The 22,363-nt window shown below is 43.8% G+C and overlaps 1 protein-coding gene across 2 annotated transcripts in view; it reads left to right on the top strand.

The window, feature by feature from the left end:
• Positions 1 to 1,250: 1,250 nt before the first annotated feature.
• Positions 1,251 to 22,363, top strand: part of LOC109919922 (solute carrier family 2, facilitated glucose transporter member 11-like) — a 75,776-nt gene continuing 54,663 nt past the window's right edge. The window contains exon 1 of one of the 2 annotated variants that reach the window (XM_020519954.2): positions 1,251 to 1,388. In XM_020519954.2, coding sequence (XP_020375543.1) covers positions 1,365 to 1,388 — 24 coding nt within the window. In that variant the 5' untranslated portion in view covers positions 1,251 to 1,364. Of the gene's footprint in view, positions 1,389 to 2,905; positions 3,006 to 22,363 lie in introns of those variants that run through there. The other variant, XM_048611332.1, reaches the window with a different exon arrangement.

Here is a 22,363-nt window from a genome sequence, read left to right as displayed (position 1 = left end):
TAATATGCAGGTTCAGTTGGCAGTTAGGAAGGCAAATGCAATGTTAACATTCATTTCAAGAGGGCTAGAATACAAGAACGGAGATGTACTGCTGAGGCTGTATAAGGCACTGGTCAGACCGCATTTGGAATATTGAGAGCAGTTTTGGGCCCGTATCTGAGGAAGGATGTGCTGGCGTTGAAGGGAGTCTGGAGGAGGTTTACAAGAATGATCCCAGGGAATGAAGGCCTTGTCATATGAGGAGTGGTTGAGGACTCTGAGTCTGTACTTGGAGTTTAAATGGATCATGGGAGGATCTGATTGAAACTTACAGAATACCGAGAGGCCTGGATAGAGTGGATGTGGAGAAGATGTTTCCAATGGTAGGTACAGCCTCAGAGTGAAGGGTCAAACCTTAGAACTGAGATGAGAAGGATTTTCTTCAGCCAGAAGGTGGTGAACCTGTGGAACTCATTGCCACAGAAGGCTGTGGAGGCCAGGTCACTGAGTGTCTTTAAGACAAAGATAGATAGGTTCTTGATTAGTAAGGAAATCAAGGGTTATGGGGAGAAGGCAGGAGAATGGTGTTGAGAAACATATCAGCCATGATTGGATAGTGAAGCAGACTCGATGGGCCGAATGGCCTAATTCTGCACCTATATCTTATGCTCTTGTTACACCTGACAACCTCATGGCAATTGTTTCATTTTTTTTAACTTACAATTTCTCTCCCCTTCATATACTATGGCCAATGTTCGGGTACTTGAATAGGAAGGGTTTAGAGGGATATGGGCCAAATGCTGGCAAACGGGTCTAGATTAATATACGATATCTAGTCGACATGGGCGAGTTGGACCGAAGGGTCTGTTTCCATTGCTGCACATCTCTATGTTATAAACTCATAAACTGATGGAGGTGAGGCCAGAAGGAAGAGATCACGGGGAAGATTCGCCATGGTATCATGAGTCCGCAGGTTCGCCGAAGATACTTTTTGGAGGAATTCACTGTAACTTGCTCCCCCGTCCAATGCATTTTCCACAGATTGCAACGCAGTTGCTGTGTCACAGTCACTTTGACAGCACCAGTAATTAGGAAAGTTCAGTTCTTCTAAAGGTCAATTGGGCTTCTCATCATGAATGTGAAGAAAATGCAATTCAGGTATTTTTAGCATAATTAACAGACCATGAACAGCTATTCTGGAACGGGCCTGATCTTGCACCAAGTATATATGAGAGCCATGCTGGAACTCAGGAGCACTTGGCACCCAGCATTCCTCCGTTACCCTCTGTCATTCCATTTGAAATTGCCTGGTCTCGGCTCCCTTTGTAAATTTTCATACCTTTGCAGAAATTGTGAGTAGGAAGTGCTTTGGGATCAAACACCTAATGGAAAATATCCTGAAGGAGCTGGTATGAACATGTTACATCTTCTCATGTTTTTCTCGCTGCATTTAATATTATGTATGTGCAGTTTCCTAGGATTTAATGGTTTGTAGACTTTCAGTTTTCAGTCTGTTGAACTTGAATTAACTTTAAATGTAAACAATGCAAGCTCATGATAAAATCACAGGGTAATTTTGCTGGGCTGAGTTGTCAAATGGAGAGCTCATATGGGAGGACCTGCCTGGGAGTTTTTAACAATGCAGACTCACACAATGGCTGTGTAAGTTTTCACACAGAAACAAACAAGGCAGGCTGAAGAAAACTGTTTCACTGTAGAAACCTAGTCACTCTCTGGAATGCATTGTGTTTAATTTGCTCAGCACGATACACTGATACTGATGGTCTTCAGTGTCCTTGTTGAGATGGGTTGGAACACTGGCATCTATTTACCTCTGGACAGACATTAGGACTGTGTGGTTGCAGTAACTGTTGGAACATTCTCTCTGTGCAACGCTTACAGAGAATTCCAATTAACATCCTTCAAAATTGTTTTGCCCATTTGTTTCTCTATTTTTCCTTAACACACAAGAGCTGATGAATTCACTAGGTGAATTGCTTCATAATATTATTGCCCATGCAATGCTTAGCAGCTTAGCTAAACCGACTGCTAAACAGTACAATTCATCAAGGAAGCTGATGAATTAATCTCAATACAACTCAATGTTGAAATAGCCATACCTTTTCCAGCAGAGTTGTGAGTGAGCAGTAATTCAGGATGGACTAGACTCCAAACCTTGGACCACTCTGCGATGTGGTTTAGTGACTGTGACAGCTGATTGCCTGTAGCAGAAAGATGTAGCTTCGAAACAAATGGTGGCTCAGTGGTCAGCACTGCTGCTTCACAGTAGCCAGGTTCGATCCCAGCCTCGATGACTGACTGTATGGAGTTTGCACATTCTCCCCGTGTCTGTGTGGATTTCTGTCGGGTGCTCTGGTTTCCTCCCACAGTTCAAAGATGTGCAGGGTAGATGGATTGGCCCATGCTGAATTGCCCATAGTGTCCAGGGAAATGCAGGCTAGGTGGGTTAGCTGTGGCAATAATAGGATTGGATCTGGGTGGGACGCTCTTTGGATGGTCAGCATGGACTTGATAGGCCAAATGGCCTGCTTCCGCACTGTAGGGATTCTATGATCACACATAGAGAGTAACAGAATGATTAACGGTAAGTAGAACTCCTAGAAATTGTTTTATTCTCACGATTGGGAGATAATTTTTGTCATGGTGTTTAATTAATATTCTCGTGGGATTTACCTTCTCCCCACCTATCAGCAGGATTGATATCAGTGATGGAATAGAGCAGGATTACAGTAGATTGTTCCCACATGAGATTTGTCTGTGTGTTCCATGAAACTCTTTCTAATCTCTACTCCCCCATTAGGTAACATTAGGGTAGGTACAACAAAGGTTAATGAGCCAGAAAATTTCCCTTCTAACCATCGTCTGTTGTGAAACAGATTTACGGCCAGTGGACCAAAGGGATCTCACAGAATTGTAGCAATGTACTTACTTTGCTGATGCAAGAGATAATATGAGGGAAGAGGCACCTCATCTTGAAACGTGGAAAACATATTTACTGCAATGGAGTGAGTAATTGAGCAACAGACATTTACCTGATCGAGAGGTACAGAGAAGCACTCTTTCAGAATGTGTAGAATAGAAATGAGCTCAGGGTATGGAGAATTGAGAGAGTACAGAGCGTGCAGTTTACAGAGAAGCACAGGATACATGCAATCTCACCTTATCAACCCTTCATAAAGGACCTCTCTATCAAGGTTCTGTATTGTCTCCTTTCACTTCTTTGTAAAATGATTTTTTTCTGATCAGGGAGCATTATGGATGTATGTTGTTATAACTGTGGGCATTGATTTTCAGACTTGGTGGAGTTGCTATGAGTGGTTGATATTGAAGTGTAGAGAGATAAGATTACTAAGTAGTGTTGAAACTCATTGTATTGGAGTGCTGGGTCCTGAAGGGGTTCAAGTCTGTCTATGTACGTTCTTGATAATTCACTCAAAAGTGGACCACTGACCCACACAGAGGGGGTCATGGATTATCAAGTTATTTGAAACTTGAGGGGAATTTTATGCTAAAATAGCAAAGCCCGAAGAGTTTAAGCATACGACAGCTAATATCGGCACAATGCCCTGAGTGCTGTAAAACTCATTTTGTTAACTCACTGGAGGTCAGGGCTTACCAATGGCTAAACCCACATGATCATCCTCCTGGGACATTATCCTCCAAAACCATTGAAAAACATACAGACTTCCCTTCACTCAACTGGATAATTCTTGTCTTTTACTCAAACAGTCATTTGTGTTACTTGCAACAATAAATTTTAATGTCCCCAATACCTTTCCTCCGAGATGGCTACAAACAGCCTCTGATGTGTTATTCTGTAATAACTACAGCTTCCAGGACAATTCAGAATTGACTGTCCCACAGTAAGCAGTTTCTAAAATAATCAGTTTGAATTAAAGACAAGTGCACAATCTGCTGCATGCAATTTCATGTTTGTGACTCTCCATAACTTTGTTACCATTAGAGCTGACTATTCTAATCCACTCCTGGCACGCCTCCCAAATTTTATTGCCCATAAATTTAAGGTCATCCAAAATATTGCTGCTTGTGCAATAACTGGTGGCAGGTTTCATTCAGCGATCAGCCCTGTGCTCACTGTCAATGGCTCTGAATCTTCATCACAGCCTATCTCGGTTAAAAAGGCATCTGATCATTTTGCTGCTACAATTCAGTGTCTGGTTGTTCTAGTGTGATAGGGGAAAACTACTTAGCAGCTTAATGAGCAGAGGCTCTTGTTTTAAACAGGATATAGTGTATTGCATGCTAGCAGCTAGGTGCAAGATATTGTTACACAACTATGAAGGAAACCTTGCCACTAGATTTACCCTTTTGCAGTGTAAAACTATTCTCCCTGTCTGGGTCCATGTGACATTATCCTACTGGGTGGGGCTTAGTGTACTTATCAGCATTAACTCTTTCAGACCCTCGCACTCTTTTACATCTCCTCTACGTATTTTTTCCTCATTATTAACATTGTATATTTGTGTCTGTGTACATGACGCCATGAATCCCCAAGTCCCTGACTTCACTGATTCAGGAGGAATGAGGATTTTACTATTTTTCCACACTGCTCTCTCTTTGGATTTAGAAGATTGATGACTCTCTGACTTTGATTCTGTTCTTGATATTGTGAGAACTGAATATCCCTTTAAATTGGAGGATTTATCATTTGGATTTCCTTCACTGAGGCATTCTTTCTGTTGGTCCCTCCATCGTAATACCTGGAGTTTGCAGTAACTGGGGATCTCTGGACCAATGCATTTTCTCTTTTTGTCAGTATGCTGGATCTCCAAGCCAGGAAATTTCCTCATGACTTTTGTCCTAAATCTGTGGACATTGGTTGCCTCTCTCAGTGGTGGAGTTGTATGCACCACATCCTCAATCCGGGTGAGCAGATTTTTATTTTCAATCTGCTGAAAAATCTGTGCCGAGGTGTGTAGACACTTTACTTCAACTGCTTATTCATCAGGGTTAATTTCATTTGCCCTATGTGCCACATTTACCTGCGGTGGTGTGCTATTGGAAGATTGCCTCTTGGTTGACACGGTCTCAGTCACTCAGAATTCTTCTGGTGTGGAGGTGCCATTGTTGGACTGGGGTGTGCAAAATCAGAAGGTCACACGACATCAGGTTATGGTCCAACAGGTTTATTTAAACTCGCAAGCTTTCGGAGCGCCGCTCCTTCATCAGGTGAAGTGACTGAAAGCTTGTGATTTTAAATAAGCCTGTTAGATCATAACCTGGTGTCATGTGACTTCTGATAGAATTTGTCTGGAGAGATAAGGAAATGAAAATGTTCTTGTTGAACTTGCACCTGACGTTAGACTTCAGTCTGTCACACTATTAGTTCACCAAGCCATGTTACACTCGGAGCTGAAGATTTATCAATGATGTCAATAAACCCAGAATTCACTGCTACCTCACAGCGCCAGGGACTCAGGTTCAATTCCGGCCTCGGGCGATTGTGCAAACACCACACGGACATCCTCCCAGTGTCTGAGCGGGTTTCCTCTGGGTGCTCCAGTTTCCTCTCACAGTCCAAAGATGTGCAGGTTAGATGGATTGGCCATTGCTAACTTGCTCATAGTGTCCAGGGATGTGCAGGTTAAGTGAATTAGCCATGGGAAGTGTAGCGTTACTAGGATAGGGTAGGGGGGTGAATCTGGGTGGGATGCTCTTTGATAAGTTGGTGTGGGCTAGTTGGGCTGAATGGCCTGTTTCCACACGAGAGGGATTCTATTCTATTCTATTCTAATTCTATTCAAGTGGGGTAATATTGCTATTGGCTATCTGGTTACTCGTGCTCTCTTGCAAAGCTTGCTGATTCTTGCAATCAGAATTCTCTTCAGTGTTGATAACAGTGGAAAGCATTTCTTGCCAATCCAGTAGGTTGCTGACTGTACGAAAGAAAATTTTATGCCAATTTAACTAATCTCAAAAGATTCAGTCTTCTGCCTGGATTCCACCCTGAGTCTAGGGAACCTGATGAAAACTTCTCCTGTTATTCTTTGACACATTGTTCCTTAATCAAACTGTCTTTAATCTGTTCTTCCATGACCAGCCATGGCCAACCTCATCGCCCTCCAAGATTGGGTTAGGGTTTGTGCATCGGTCTGTTGTTCTCTCGCCGTAAGATTGTCCATCTCTTCACAGGATTTGTCTGTGCGTCTATCTAGCTTCTGCTTCCATTGCACTTTGAATAGCCTTCTTCAAAGTTACATTCTCCTTAGGCTGTAATAAATTTGTCAAAGACTTAACAATAATTCCATCAGCAATTCTGTCTCTTATAAATTTTGATTTCAAAATGCCAGTTTGACAGTTTCCCACCATTAATGAAGTTATCCATGGATTTCTCTGGATGTTGAACAATTCTGTTAAAACATGCTGTTTCAAGAATTTTGGTTGTTCTCAGATTAAAGTAATTATCAAAAGCTGTTATAATTTATTCAAAAGTACTGACACCTTTTTCTGGCAATTTCTAAACCATCTGCTGTAGTCCCTTGCCCATGCTGTGCCTCTTACCAGCTCTAAGGTGAAGGTTTTCTTTATGGGTGCGGCTTTTTGTTCTGCAGTTGCTTCCACAAGTGTTGTCTTTTTGGGGCCTTTCAGCTGCTTAAAGCAGCGATGTTCTTAAAGTGGCAAGCTCATTTCTTCTGCAAACAAGTCAAATGAATCGTTTTCACCATAGTCACCTTGAGCAACAGTCATCACTGTTAATAACCATCATATTGGGATTAATCACGACAACTTTTGAAATTTAATGAACATCTCAAATGATGAAAAGATTCCGTGATAGTGGATACTCTGGAGGTAAGAATAGCTTTTCCCAGATCACCACAACTTGACCCATGAGAGCCATCCAAGCTAGTGGCTGAGACTGTAAAAGATTAATTATCCCAAATAAAAAGCAATGGATGGGCCTGTTACTTAATATGGAAGCATTATGTAACAGTTCTGGCTTATCAGCCATTTTAAGTTTTGATTTGTATCAGCCAGACTGTTAGCAACCATTTTGGGCAGAACCCCCAGTAAGAAATCTGAGACACACCATCAAAGAGCAGTTTCTCAACAAGAAGGGAAACCAGTTGCTATACTGACCAGACTACCAAGGGTTACAACCTGAGAAGCTGGAAAAATAAAACAGCCCCAGAATGTGTTCTGCTCAGTCCACCTGTGGACATGATGACTATCCCTAACTAGGCCACGCCTTTCCAAGTGACAGTTTATCTGATCTCTCAGGATTGCTTTGCCCACCACTGAAGTAAGACTAGCTGGCCTATAACTGTTTGGCACTTCCTTTGTACCCCTTTTAAACAATAGAACCAAACTGGCATTCCTCCAGTTTTCTGGCACCTCATCTGCATCTAGTGAAGATTGGAAAATAATCCTCAGGGGATCTTCTATTTCCTCCCTGCCCTCCTTCAACATAGGGAACAATTTATCTAGCCTTGACAACTTATCCACTATTGATATAGCTTGTTTATTGTTCCCTTATAATATTAGAGTATTTCAAATTTTAAAAAAGGAGCGTAGCTTTGTGTTTTAACCAAGATAACAAGCTCACTGCAAAACTGTTGTTAAAGTTGCTAAGTGAAAGTGATAATTACTAACAAAATACAAGAATATAAGGGAGAGAAGATAAAAGTTTCCTCTGAGGATGAAAATGTGATCAAATTCTACCATTGTTGTAGGCCTGGCTTGATTAAAGATGTTTCTTTCTGAAGTGAAAGGGTTGAAAACTTGGAGTCCGATTCAGCAGCTGTGATGGCTTATGCAATCGAAGAGTTATGACAAGGTGTAGTTTATTGCATGTTAGCGATAGATACGAGTTGCATTAACACATGAGGTATAATTACAAAGACTATCAGGAGGAAGAGATAGATATGTTTGTATTGGGACCACCAACCTCTCTTATACCGAGGATCTAAGGACCTGGTTAATCAAGTTTGGTAGAAGGACATACTCAGTAGCCTATTGAGAAGACTGTCTTGAAGATGTTGTTTATTGCATAATAGCGATGAGGTACAGAGTTAGACTGGTATGATTGACAATGTTACAAGATTATGTGGACATCCCACTGGTAGGACTTACTCGTTCAAGGTCCAAAACTGTTTTCCCCACCCAAGTCCAGCTGGTGTCACCCTCTTTAGTGATGCTTAATGAACTCCTCCGCATTAACCCTTTCAGATCTTTACACCCCCATCAGCATTTCACAAGGCTTCCACTTAGGAGGCCAACCCTCCAGGATTATTCTGCACACACCGCAGTGAGAAATTCATAGGGGCATTAAACAAAAGTGAACGCTTGCATTTATTAGTGGCCACAATCTTCAAGATGGGGAAAAGCCTGAGGCAGGTGAAGGTGGCTAAGTCATGGGGTGACTGTGCCATTCAATGGAACGTGAGTCGGGAGGTCCCAGATTTAGGGCCGTGAAGGGATTATTTTAAAGATCAAAGTGTTGTCAAGCCAGAATTCAATGAACATTGTGCACAGAGTTGATGGTTTAACAGGACTTAGTGTGCCTTTGGATATGATTGGAGTTTTGGTTGAACTCAAGTGAGCAAAGGGTGCACAGCTGACTAGTTGCAAAATACGCAAAAAGGCCACAGCACAAAGTTCAACCTCATTATCCTTTTTCAAATTCTTCTTGTTCTTCCCCAGAACATCACTGATTTTACAATCACTGTTTAACCTGGGCTAGGAAATCAGGCTCCATACAACCAGCACCAGCTGTGTTACAGAAACCCACTCTCAGCAAAATGGCAGCCACATCTCCTCTAGCTGTGTTTGGCACCATGCCATATGACCCACATCCTGGCAGACAGGGCACTAGTATGGGCATGCCATGCAAACATGCAGCGTCATGATATGTTATTGCCATCTGTTGGCTCGGCATAGTGTACCCTCTGGTTTTCTCACCAGCTGCATGGACCTCTGAGGTCAATGGCACAATCAGTGTGCCAACTCTGTTTGGCATGTGCCAAATATTGGACAGGCTGTGCCCGCATCTTAGATGGCATGTTGGCTGGGAGATTGTTCCTGTATGGATGCAGCTATTTTGTGTTGCTTATAGTCCAGCTCAGTTGTGTGGTTGTATTAAAGCTGAACACTTTCACCTAAAACCCGTTGATATGGCAATCCAGTTTACAAGACAATCTGAAATTAAACACAACCTACTGCATGGTCGCAGCTTCAGAATATTTTCACAACTCACATCAAAGGAACTTGAGGGTTTATGCAGCACACACACCTATGCACACACACACTGGCGCACACGCACACACACACACACACACACACACACACACACAAACGCGCACACACACATCAGACAGACCGACACACACACAGACAGATACAGACAGACAGACACACAAACAAACACGCACACACACACAGACACACACACACAAATCCGCACTCTTCAAGGCTAATGTCAACATGAGACCTATACAACATTCACAACACTCTTGTCAGTTTGCCAGAGAGAAACACATTGAATTGCAACAAGTATTGTCCACCTTGAAGACCCTTTGAGTCTTTGCCGGACCTGAAGATGTGGGGATCGGTGTGGAGTAACACTTGGCATCATTTCTCTTGAAAAGGTCAAATGGGAATTTTCTATTTATCACAGCATTGCCTATATTGGGCACTTAAGTAAGCCACAGCCTTCACTCATCAGACATTGACTCACTGCCCTGTGGAAACATATCATTGTAACAGCTTTGACCAACACTTTTTATCTGAATCAATTTGCTTGATCTTCAATGACTTACTGTAGGTACAAGGTGTTTTTGTATCTACTCAAGCTGCCAGGGACATACCCAGGTTTTAAAATGTCCTTGAGGAATTGACATGTCATGTCCTGGGTCATCTTTGAGAGAGGGGCACAGTCATTGAGATTATAATCAGACTGTACAGTGGTAATAGAAATCCTGATGAACTTCTACAACTGGCAACATGCAAGACACACTTTGTCAATGTGATCTGGACATTAGTGAACCAGATGGGCTTTTCCTGACAATCAGCAGTGGGTTTCGTGGTCATCATTAAACTCTTACTTTTTACTGGATTCAAATTCTTCCATCTACCATTGCAGGATTTGAACCTGGGTCTTCAGAACATTACCTGGGTCCCTGGATTAATAGACTAGCAATAATACCACTAGGACATCGCCTGGAGCAGCTTGCAAATTAGCCCACACAATGTAGCTACCTCTTCAGCAACACTGAAAATTTCAGGCAAGAGATCTATCATGGGAGCCTACATGATGTCTGCGTCATACTTTATCCCCTAGTCTGCTGTTGCTGCCAGACATGGAATCCAGGAAAGAATGGAGCAAACAGATGATTGCCACACAAGCTGGCACGCTGTATAATTTGCCCTTTCATTTGCTAACGCTTTAACTTTCTCTGGGTAGATCATCAATGCTGGATTGTCACAGATGGTGCTGTGTTGAAGTATGGCATCTGATCAACCCTGAAAATTCCCAGAGAGATGCATGTCTCTCTTTCTTTAATATTGTTAGTATTCCATCAGGTGAACACAAAAATTATATTCCCCAAAATGTGTTAACACTGAATCCTGAGACCATGGGAACGGAAAGTAGATGATGAGTGTTTGCTGTGAGTAAACAAACAGAATTGAATGTGAGAGAAGAAAATTATCAAGATCATTGGTATCTAACAATTCTCAATTTTTGAGATACTAACGTAAGGATATAAAAGTGCTAAGTGTTAGGTAAATTGGTTGCATGGTGACTTTGTTAAACCTTGTCTGTTCTCCTACTAAACTATTCTGTTGACTGATCTCAGACAAGCATTAAATTGCATGGTGCATCAATTTAATCTTTAATCCATCTGCCCTTATTACTTGAAGCATGTTAGCTGCTCAAGTGGTTGAATTTTCAAAGTACACTGGCCTTGAGGATTCGTCCATTGTCAACCACCCACCATTTGATAGTTACTTATGAAAGATGACTAAGACTTTGGATCTGCCAAATTGCCTGCAGTCACATTTCAATTTGACCCTCCTTTGAAGGAATTATTAATTGTAAATGACCACTCAGTCCCTGAGGTCAGTAAGGTGAATAAACAGGCAGTAGCTATTGGTGGCACTTTCTTACGCTCCTGCTCGTGTTTTGATCATTAACCAGCACTATCCCTTTTGCCCTGCCTGCCAATGTGTGCAAGGGGGAACAATTAGTGTTTGTTTTCGAAGGGGAGCTTAATGTTTGGTAACATATTCACTTCACAAAGACACAAAAAAGAAATGACCTCTACAAACAGAAAGTGCTGGAAAAACTCGACAAGCCTGACTGCATCTGTAAAGAGAGAGAAACAGAGTTGACGTTTTGAAACCACTGATGCTTCTTTGGAACTGAAATAGCTGGGGAAGGGTTGTATTTATGCTGATGATGGCGGTGGAGTTGGGGGGAGTGGGGTGAGGGAAAATAGAGTGCATGGAGATGATGCCCAGAAAGAGAGAGAGAAAAGGGATAGGCAAACATGGAGATTGCTGATGATAAACCGAGAGAAAGACAATTGATAAGAAAGTGCTAAAGAGAAATGCAAATGGTTGAAAATGGGTAAGCTGTGATTAGAGGAGCCCAAATGCTACAGGACCTAGGGGTTTGGGAGAAGGTAACAAATGTGTAGGAGGGTGTTGATGTTCTGAAATTGTTAAACTCCATGTTGAGTGCTGAAGGCTGTAAGGTAACAAGGCAGACGATGAGATGCTGCTCTTCTGGATTGTGTTGAGCCTTGCTGGAACACTACTGCAGGCCTGAGATAGAAATATTGACCAGGGGAACGTGGTGGGGTGTTGAGGTGGCCCGCAACTAGAAGCTCAGGGTGTTTTTTTAACAGATAGAGTGAAGGTGTTCCACAAAGCGGTCACCCAGTCTGCACTTTGTCTTCCCAATGTAGAGGAGACCACATTGCGAGCAGCAAATACAGTAAACTAGATTGAGTGATGTGCAGGTAAAGTGCTGCTTCACCTGGAAGGTGTGTCTGTGCCTTGGATGGTGAGGAGGGATGAAGTAAATGGGCAGGTGCTACACATTCTGCTGTTACAGGGGAAGGTGCTGTGGAGCTATGGGGGTGCGGGTGGTGGTGGGAGTGAAGGAAGAGTGGACCAGGGTCTCCTGGAGGGAATGGTCCCTGTGGAAAGTTGACAAGGGAAGGGAGGGGAATATGAGTCTGGTGGTGGTATCTCACTGGAGGTGGCAGAAATGGTGGCTAATGATCCTCTGGATGTGAATGCTGGTGGGACGGTAGGGCAGGACAAGGTGACCCTATTGCTGTTGTGGGAGGGAAGAAAGGGGGTGAGGACCAAAGTGTGGGAGATGGGTCAGACACAGCTGAGGGCCCTGTCAACCACTATGGTGGAAATCTTTGGTTGAGGAAAAATGTGAATATTTCTGAGGCTGCCCAATGGAATTTGGATCATCAGAACAGATGTGACAGAGACAGAGTATAGAATAGAGTCTTTACAGGAAGCAAGGTGTGAGGATGTATAGTCCAGGTAACTGTGAGAGTCAGTGGGTTTGTAATGGATATTGGTGGCCAGCCTATCCCCAGAAATGGAAACAGCGATAGTGAGGAAGGGAGAGGAGGAGTCAGAGATGGAGGTGAGACCATGAAGGAAATTGGAAGTGAAATTGATAAATTTTTCCAATTCCTGATGAGAAAGGGAAGCAGCACCAATGATATCGCCGATTTACCGGAGAAAGAGTTATGGGCGGGGGGTCCAGGTAAGATCACAACAAGGAATGTTCCACGTACCCCACAAAGAGACAGGCATAACTGTAACCTATGCAGGTACCCATGGCCACCTGTCTGACTTGAAGAAAATGGGAGGGGTTAAAGGAGAGCATTTCAAAGTGAGGACGGGCTCAGCAAGACAGAGGAGGATACTGGTGGTTTTTTTTTATTATTTAATCACTTGTGGGACATGGACATCTCTGGCTGGGTCAGCATTTATTGCCCATCCCTAGCCACCGTTGAGAAGGTGGGGGTGAGCTGCCTTCTTGAACCACTGCAGTCCACCTGCTGTGGGTTGACCTACAATGCCATTAGGGAGGGAATTCCAGGATTGTGACCCAGCGCCAGTGAAGGAACAGCGATATATTTCTAAGTCAGGATGATGAGTGACTCGGAGGGGACCTTAGAGGTGGTGATGTTCCCACGTATCAGCGACCCTTGATCATCTAGATGGAGATGGTTGTAGGTTTGGAAGGTGCTGTCTGGGGATCTTTGGCAAAATTCTGTAGTGCATCTGGTAGATAGTACACGCCGCTGCTACTGAGCATTGGTTGTGGAGAGAATGGACGGTTGTAGACTTGGTGCCAATCGAGTGGCTGCTTTGTCCTGGATGGTGTCAAGCTTCTTGAGTGTTGTTCGGGCTGTACGCATCCAGGCAAGTGGGGAGTATTTCATCACACTCCTGACTTGTGCCTTGTAGATGGTGGACAGGCTTTGAGGAGTCAGGAGGTGAGATACTCACCGCAGAATTCCTAGACTCTGACCTGCTCTTGTAAGCATTGCATTTAAATGGCAAGTCCATTTGAGCTTCTGATCAATGGTAACCTCCAGAATGTCGATAGAGGGGGATTCAGTGATGAATGTTAAATGTTAAGGGGTGGTGGTTAGATCGTCTCTTATTGAGATGGTCATTACTTGGCATTTGTGTGGCACTAATGTAATTTGCCACTTGTCAGCCCAAGCCTGAATATTGTTCAGATCTTGTTGCATTTGAACATGAACTGCTTTAGAGTTGTGAATATTGCTGAACATTGTACAATCGTCAGGCTTATGTACAATCATGGCCTTATGGGAGGATCATTGATGAAGCAGCTGAACCTAGTTGGGCCTAGGACACTACCCTGAGGAATTCCTGCAGAGATGTCCTGGAGCTGAGATGACTGGCCTCCAGCAACCATCTTCCTATGTGTTAGGTATGATTCCATGGGGACGGTTTAGCCTTCTTTCTGGGATGAAGTGGAGAGCCTTAAGACCATCCTGATGGGTAGTGGACATGTAAAGGGATTGTATGTCCATAGTGAAGAGGAGGTGGCTGGTGCCAGCAAATTGGAAATTTTGAAACCGACGTATAGCATCTGATGAAGCGTGGATGTCATTGAGAAGGATCTGGACAAGGGGAGAAAAAAAATCGAGTCAAGCTAGGAAGAAATAAGTTCCATGGAGCAGGAACAGGCAGAAACAATGAGACTGGATAGTCCTGTTTATGGATTTTGGGAAGAAGGTAGAAGCAGGCTTTACAGGGTTGGGCCACTATGAGCTGGGATGGTGTCGGAGGGAGATCCCCAGATGGGATAAAATGCCCCAGATGAAAACAATGTCTCTTCTTCCTCAGGAAGTCTACAGAATTCAGAGTGTCCATAAGGATCCTCACCAACATTTACAAATGTACCGTAGAAAGCATTCTGTCTGGTTCATGGCTCGGTACGGCAGCTGCTGTGCCCAGGACCATAAGACACTACAAAAAGTCGTGTACATAGCTCAAACTGTCACGGAAGTCAACCTCTCATCCATTGACTCCATTTATACTTCTTGTTGCCATAGAAAGGCTTCCGACATCATCAAAGACCCCTGCCACCCCGGTTATATACTCTTCCAACCTCTTCTGTCAGGCAGAAAATACAGAAGCTTAAACACACGCCCCAACAGCTCCTTCCCTGAATGGACATCTCTAACTTCAAATCTACAGTTGATCTTGCTCTTGTGCACCTCCTGTGCAGTCATTACCTTGTATGCCTCATTCTGTCTAGGCACCCTGTGATCAGTATGGCCTTGTATGTTATGATCTGCCTGTACTGCATGCAAAACAAAATGGTTCACTGTACTTAGGTACATTTGACAACAATAAATCAAATCAACAATAAATCAAATCAGACAAGGTTAGTGATGATTATGAATACAATAGTTTGATGTTCAATGGTGGGGTCATAGTCTCGGGGGCAACAGGAAAAGATACCCGAGACCTTGGCGCTCAGCATCCGCAATGGAAAAGCACCACTCTTCTCAGTAGGCTTAATTACAAAGTCAGTTTTGGACCTGAGAGCACAGAATACAGTCAGTCAGAGGGAGATAGGTTAGAAGTGGTGAGGGGAGGGGGTCAAAAGAAATTAACGCGACTGATGTCAGGTCGACAGTTCTCGATGAACAGGTCAAGTGCAGGTGAAAGGCCTGGGTGGGGAGGGGGGTGTCCAACTGGAGTGAGAGTGTTAGACGTGGGGGAAGGGGTCTGTGGACTGGGGAGAGGTCTCGTTTCCAAAGATAAGACATGCTGTCATTGCCTTTCATCTTGCACTCATCAGGGCAGATGCATGAATACCAACTTTCAAAAGGGAACATCAATCTATATTGCCTGAGAAACCTGCTAGAAGCTACATATATTCATATGCAGGATTCAGTTCTCTGCAAACCATTGGAATCTGTCCCATCTTTGCACATTCTCAAATAAACAAAAGCTTTGGAGACACTGTTTCTGCATAGCAACTCCTGATCTATCAGAGCATACCTGCCAACCAATCAGCACCTTGTTTCTCATGCACTATGAAATGTCACTCCCTTTAAATATGGTGTTCTTGCATCTGTCCTGATAAGTACAAGACCAAAAGCTTAGACAATATGTTCCTTTTTTCAGCAATACTCAAGTTGTGGACCACCAGTATTGATCAATTAAAAACAGTATCAACTAAGATATAACAGCAATTATACAAAATAATAGTAATACTGGGTACACTCAGAACTCCTTCCCATCACAAACAAAATTAGAATAACTTGTTTAAAGTTTACATGTAACTAAGAGTACTGGATAAAATGCTCCAACATTCGAGTTCAGACCATTTATAACTTTTGAACAATGCAAAATAATGTAACTACAGATATTTTTGATTTGATTTGATTTGGTTTATTATTGTCACATGTCCCTAGGTACAGTGAAAAGTCTTGTTTTGTGTGCAGTGCAGGCAGGTCATACCATACAAAGATCATAGGGTGATAGACCAGAGTGAGGAATACAAAGTTACTGCTGCAAAGCAAGATCAATATGAAATTTGAAATTAGAGAAGTCTAATAACAGCAGGGAAGAAGCTGTTATTGAAACTATTGGTGCGTGTGTTTAAGCTTTTGTATCTTCTGCCTCATGGAAGAGTTTGAAAGAGATTATAACCGGGGTGGGAGGGGTCTTTGATGATGTTGGCTGCCTTTCCAAGGCAGCGAGAAGTGTAAATGGCGTCAATGGATGAAAGGTTGACTTGTGTGATAGGCTGGGCTGTGTTCACAACTTTGTAACGTTTCCTATGGTCCTGAGCAGAGCAATTGCCATGATACATCTGGATAGTGTCAATACAGCATGCAGCTGGAGGAACATTGGGGGTAAAGCAGCGTCAGAGGACCAAGAGAGTCGACATTTTGGGTTGGGACCCTTCATTAGGACTTCGAAGGGTTCAACATGATACAACAATGATGCCCAGTTCCCCCCGTAGTATCTGTGTGAGTGAGGTTTTCTGGTTAATTGACTTGCTGGATGCTTTGTAATTTGGTGGGGGTCCTTGTATTTGGCCTGTAAATCTTGCTTTAATTATTTGGTGATTCATTGTCACAAGTTGGTAAGTTACAAAACTTTGACACTCAAAACAGGCCTACATCCACTTGGCACTTGATGAAAGGCAATGTTGTACTTTTTGTGTTGCTTAGTGTTCTGACTCCAGCTCTTTATATTTCCTGCTGATGTAATCTCTCTTTTCTTGCACAAGAGCAATGAACTGTTAAAGAGGTCTGTAGCTCGCTGCCAATTGGATCATCAGATGGTGGTGCTTGTCCTGAGATAAAACATTAACTGGACCACCACAGTTCCACTGAAGTCCAAATTTCCTTTCTCCTGAAGACAGTGTGTAAACGTTTGCTGATGTAACCTTTAGAAACTCATCCTGTGGGATGAAGGTGTCATTGGCAAGGTCAGCATTAATTTGCTTAACCCTGTTTCTTTGATACAATTTGTGGCCAGCTGCAGAAATGGTTAAGAGCTACAATCGAGCATTTTGGTCAATCTAGTGGTAGTGACTCATTGATCTAGGAGTAAGATTCTCACATGGGGGTTATACATTGTAGGCATGTGAGAGGACCCGAGTTCAAATCCCAGATTGGCCCTGATTTCCTGTCTAAGTGGGCAGCATGGTGGCTCAGTGGTTATTACTGCTGCCTCACAGTGCCAGGGACTCAGGAGACTGTCTGTGTGGAGTTTGCACATTCTCCCTGTGTCTGCGTGTGTTTCCTCTGGGTGCTCCGGTTTCCTCCCACAGTCCAAAGATGTGCAGGTTAGGTGGATTGGCCATGCTAAATTGTCCCGTGGTGTCAAGCAATGTGCAGGCTAGGTGGGTTAGCTGCAGAAAATGTGGGGTTAGAGGGATAGAGTAGGGGTGTGGGACTGGGTGGCATGCTTTTCGGAGGGTTGGTGTGGACTTGATGGGTTGAATGGCCTGCTTCCACACTATAGAGATTCTATTATAGTTTAAACTCTGACCTCAGGCAAAACTGCATCCTGGAAATCATGTGACCTGCAGTTTCCTGTGTTGACCAAATAAGGCAAGTGTCATGGCATCTCTGGGCATGCTGGCACCACTATTACCTTATATGGAATGTGACTGGGTGTAAACATTTGGGAATTGGCTGGGATGGAAAATGTGATCAGGCTTTGACCAATTCATTGGCTGAGTGCCAGAGAACTTTCTAGAAACTGAGCACATTTACGAGATAAACGTTAGCAGAAAAAAGGATTTTCTGGAGAAGCTTTCAAGACCAACTGAAATAACTCAGCAGAGGCTGTACATAATACTTAACACTGGTCCAGCTTCCTAAGAGCCAGCTCTCGGAGTGAACAGAACCCCTGACACTCCTCTTTATATCTGTCAGCCAGGGCTCCCTGATTGGACAGGGGAGGTGATGGCCTAGTGGTATTAATCCAGAGATCCAAATAATGTTCTGGGGACCCGGGTTCGAATCCCACCAATATCAGATGGTAGAATTTGAATTAATAATAAGCTGGAAAGAAGAGTCTAATGATGACCATTGTCGATTATCAAAGAAAAACCCATCTGGTTCACTAATGCCCTTTAGGGAAGGAAACTGCCATCCTTTCCTGGTCTGGGCCTGTGACTCCACAGCAATGTGGTTGACTCTTAACTGCCCTCTGGGCAATTAGGGATGGGCAATGAATGCTGGCCTTATCCTGTGAATAAATTAAAAAAAACTTCCCCAATCAGGGAGCTCATATTCTGTGAGGTTGACCTTGTTACACTCACTACATCCCTCCCCCTCTAAGCCCAGGGACATAGGCCTGTCCTTTCTCTTGTAGCCTGTCCCGGGGTGTTTTCACACTGGGTCTGGTTCCTCCGGACTCAGCCCCGGATACAGGCAGCATATACCGGTCTGTAGCTCGCCTCTTGTGCCCGGAGCGTCTCGGAGGAATTCATCCTCTTCTTCAGTTGGTAAAGGTTGCCATATCCGCCGTGTCCATCTCAGGTTCTGAGGTTTCCTCCATGTTAGATGGAATGGTTTCCAACAGCCTTTCCGGCTGTTCTGAGAGGCCGGGTATGTTTTGCGAGTTCACTGCTTTCATGTGGTCCATGTGTTGTTCAGGACCGCCCCTCCTACCCAAACTTGGGACCTGACCTTGTGTCAACCAGACGTCTTATCCATACAGGGCCATTTCCATGGTTTCAGCACCAAACTTCATCCCCTGAAATAAACTATTTCTCTTGATTAGCGGAGTCTTTGTGACTGGCATTGGTGTTCCTGATGCTATTTTACCCTGCACCCCCAGGTCTGGGAAAACCAGGTTTAACCTGGTGCAGAGTCTTCTCCCCATCGGTAACTCTGCTGGAACTATCCCTGTAGTTGAAAGAGGGATGGTCCGATAATCAAATAGGAACCGGGACAGTTTGGTATTGAGTGAAGCGGTAGCTGTTTCTTTAAGCAGGCCTTCAAAGTTTGGACTGCTCTTTCTATCAAATCATTGGACAGTGGATGGTATGTCATCTGATTTTAAGAAATACTTGAATTCCCTGCTTGTAAACGACGGCCCGTTGCCTGGAACCAACATCTCCGTGACCCTGTGTATTGCAAAAGATGCGCACAACTTCTCTGTCGTCATCCTCATGTTTGACGAATGAACTCTAGGTACGTCCAACCACTTTTAGTGGGCATCCACAATGACTAAGAATGTTGAGCCCATGAAAGGGCTGGCATAGTTGATGTGTAACTGAATCCAGGGTTTAGCTGGCGAGTGTGGGGGTGCTGCTGGAGGTAATTTTTGTCCTTGTTGGCACTCTGGGCATTGCCCCACCAACACGGTTATGTCTTTATCCAGTCCTGGCTGCAAACATAACTTCTCGCAAACATCTTCATTTTTGATACCCCTGGGTGACCCAGCTGGAGCTCAGCCAGTATCTGGTAGTGGCCTTTGCTCAGGACAATCATTCTTGCTCCCTGCAATAAAATGCCGTCCTCTACAGTGATTTGGTCTCTCCGGGTCCAAAAAGGTATCAGTTCTAGTTGTGATGGCCCTTTTGTTTGCCCCATTACCACCAGCTGTTTTAGTTTTTCTAGGACGGGATCATTTTGTGACCATGTTCTGATATTGTCAGCAGTGACTGGAAGGAAGTCCAGAAAGTTTACAACCTCTTCCAGGAGAGGTACCAGCAGTGGTGTATCTGCCAGTGGAAGGTAGTTCAAGGCATCTGCATTTGCTACTTGGCCTCCTGGATGATGTTCCAACTTGTAATTGTACACACTTAGAATGAGAACCCCCTGCTGAATTCAATCTGAAGTTATGGGCAGCATGGCCATGTCTTCTTTGAGCAGCCCTTAGCTTCAAATCGAATTCAGCAGGGGGTTCTCATTCTAAGTGTGTACAATTACAAGTTGGAACACCATCGAGGAGGCCAAGTAGCAAATGCAGATGCCTTGAACTACCTTCCACTGGCAGATACACCACTGGTCGGGATTTGTGATCTGTTACTATTACGGACTTACATCCGTAAAGGTATTGGTGGGACTTCCTCACATGAAAGATGACTGCCAAACCTTCCTTCTCTATCCAGACATATTTGTGCTCTGCATTAGCCAAAGTCTGGGAAGCAAATGCTATCGGGTGTTCCTCTTCCTTGGACCACCGGTGAGCCAACACTACCCCAATACCGTACGGGGAGGTATCACATGTCAGCACCAGATCTCGCTCGGAATCATGGTGTGCCAACACCTTATATGATGACAGCTGCTTCTTCACTTCTCTAAGGCTACACCTTGGCTATGAGAACATTTCCAAGGCTGACCCTTTTTCAACAGCAGATGTAAGTGTGCCAGGATGGAGGGCAGTGAACCTTCCATAATAATTCACCAATCCCGTGGAAGACCTAAGCTCCAGTACAGAGGTGGGAGCTGGGGCACCTTTGATCGTCCTCATTTTATCTTCCAACGGGTGTAACCCAGTCATGTCAAGTATGTAGGTCACTTGGGGTGCCTGGAACACACACTTTTCCCTCGTAAGGCGTACGCCCACCTTGGAGAAACATCTAAGGACTATGCCCAAGTTCTCTAAATGCTCTTTATTGGTCTTCTCAGTTAATAGTATGACATCCAGATAAGTGGCAACCTGGGATAGATTTTGTAAAACGTTCTTCATTGCCCACTGAAAAATTACACAGGCTGACGATATCCCAAATGGCAATCTCATATATTGGTACAAACCCTATGGGTATTAATTGTAACATAGGAATCCTTATCGAAATGCAATTGTAAGTATACATGGCTCATGTCCAACTTTGTGAAGGACAGCCTCACCCCACCAACTTTGCGTACAAGTCTTCTATGTGAGGGAGCGAATATTTATCCAGCTGTGAAAAGCAGTTTACTGTTTTTTTTAAATCGCCACAAAGGCAAACCAACCCTTCGGCTTCATAATCAGTACAACTGGTGCTGCCCATTCTGCAAACTTTCTAGGTTTCTGATTTCTACCCATAAGGCAAATGGCATTGGGCAGGCCTTGCAGAATCATGGGATTGCTCCCTGGTCAACATACAAGGTGGCCTTGGCCCCTTTCATAGTCCCTAGACCTTTCTGAAAAGCTGCCGAGTATTTAATGAAGACTTCAGTCAGGCAGCCATTTTCTAATTGAAAAATGTTGAGCCAAATCTAGGTGAATTTTTCTCAACGACTTTCACCCCATCAGGCTTGGGCCTGAGCCTTTTAAAGGTTGGAGTCCAAAGCGAATTTTGTTAGAGACTGGTTCTGCAATCACTGATACGACCATGCCAGTATCAGTCTTCCATTAGAGCCGAGTGATCACTTCACCAGACATTTATTTTGATTGGCTCTAATTTGCATGTTGTTCAGCAATTTAACTGTTCCAAGCCACATGTAGGTGGGCTTTCCAGGGTGGATACTCTCCTGGATACCAGCTTTTGATTTCTCTTACTCAATTGAAGTCTAGTGGTACTGTTTTGCTGTATCGAGTCTACATACCTGCACAATAGCTTGTCATCCCAGATCCTGAAGAAAATGTTAACCATTTGGTTGAGGCTTGGCTTTGTTTTGGGATTTTGCTGTGGGCTGACCTAGAGTCCCTCTGGTCAGGATATGTCCTGTGTGAGGCTATGCAATTGCCTTCACTTAAGTGATGTTCCCCAATCTCCATTGGCCTGGCGAGTGTGTCCACTTCCATCAATACCCTGTAACTCAGATACTCCACTTGCTGCATTTTCCAATGACAAAGCTAGTTGCAGTGCCTGCTTGAAGTCCAGTTGGGCTTCAGCTTGTAGGCACTTTTGCACGGTCGCATCATTAATCCTACATTCCAAACAGTCTCTCAGCGTTCCATTGAGGATTAAACCAGAATCATCTGCCTCTGCCAGTCGTATTAACCTCATCCAAAATCCTGACATGGATTCCCCTTGTTCTTGACCTGCCAGTAAAACCGATAACATCTCAGAATTAGAGGAGGCTTGGGGTCTTAGTATTCCTTTAATAAATCCATCAACTCTTGAAAGGTTTTAGTATCTGGTGCCTCAGGAAACGTTAGGCCCCTAATAACCAAAAAACCCGGGGGTCCACAAGCTGTCAGGAGAATTAGTCATTGTTTTCCATCTGCCCCAATATCATTTGCCGGGAAAAGTAAATGCATCCTTTTCACATACTGGGCCCAGTCTGCGATGGCAGGATTGAACTTGTCGAGCTTCCTAAATAACAGCGTGAGGCCAGAAATGCTTATCTCAACTCAAAGACGACTATTGTGAGCAAATTACTTCAGGAGCATTTTTTTTCTCTCGTCACCACTGAAA

This window comes from Rhincodon typus, chromosome 24 (genome assembly GCF_021869965.1).
Source record: "Rhincodon typus isolate 14 chromosome 24, sRhiTyp1.1, whole genome shotgun sequence".
Taxonomy (NCBI): domain Eukaryota; kingdom Metazoa; phylum Chordata; class Chondrichthyes; order Orectolobiformes; family Rhincodontidae; genus Rhincodon; species Rhincodon typus.
The sequence above is the reverse complement of the archived record's forward strand: the minus strand, read 5'-3'. Positions and strand labels throughout refer to the sequence as shown.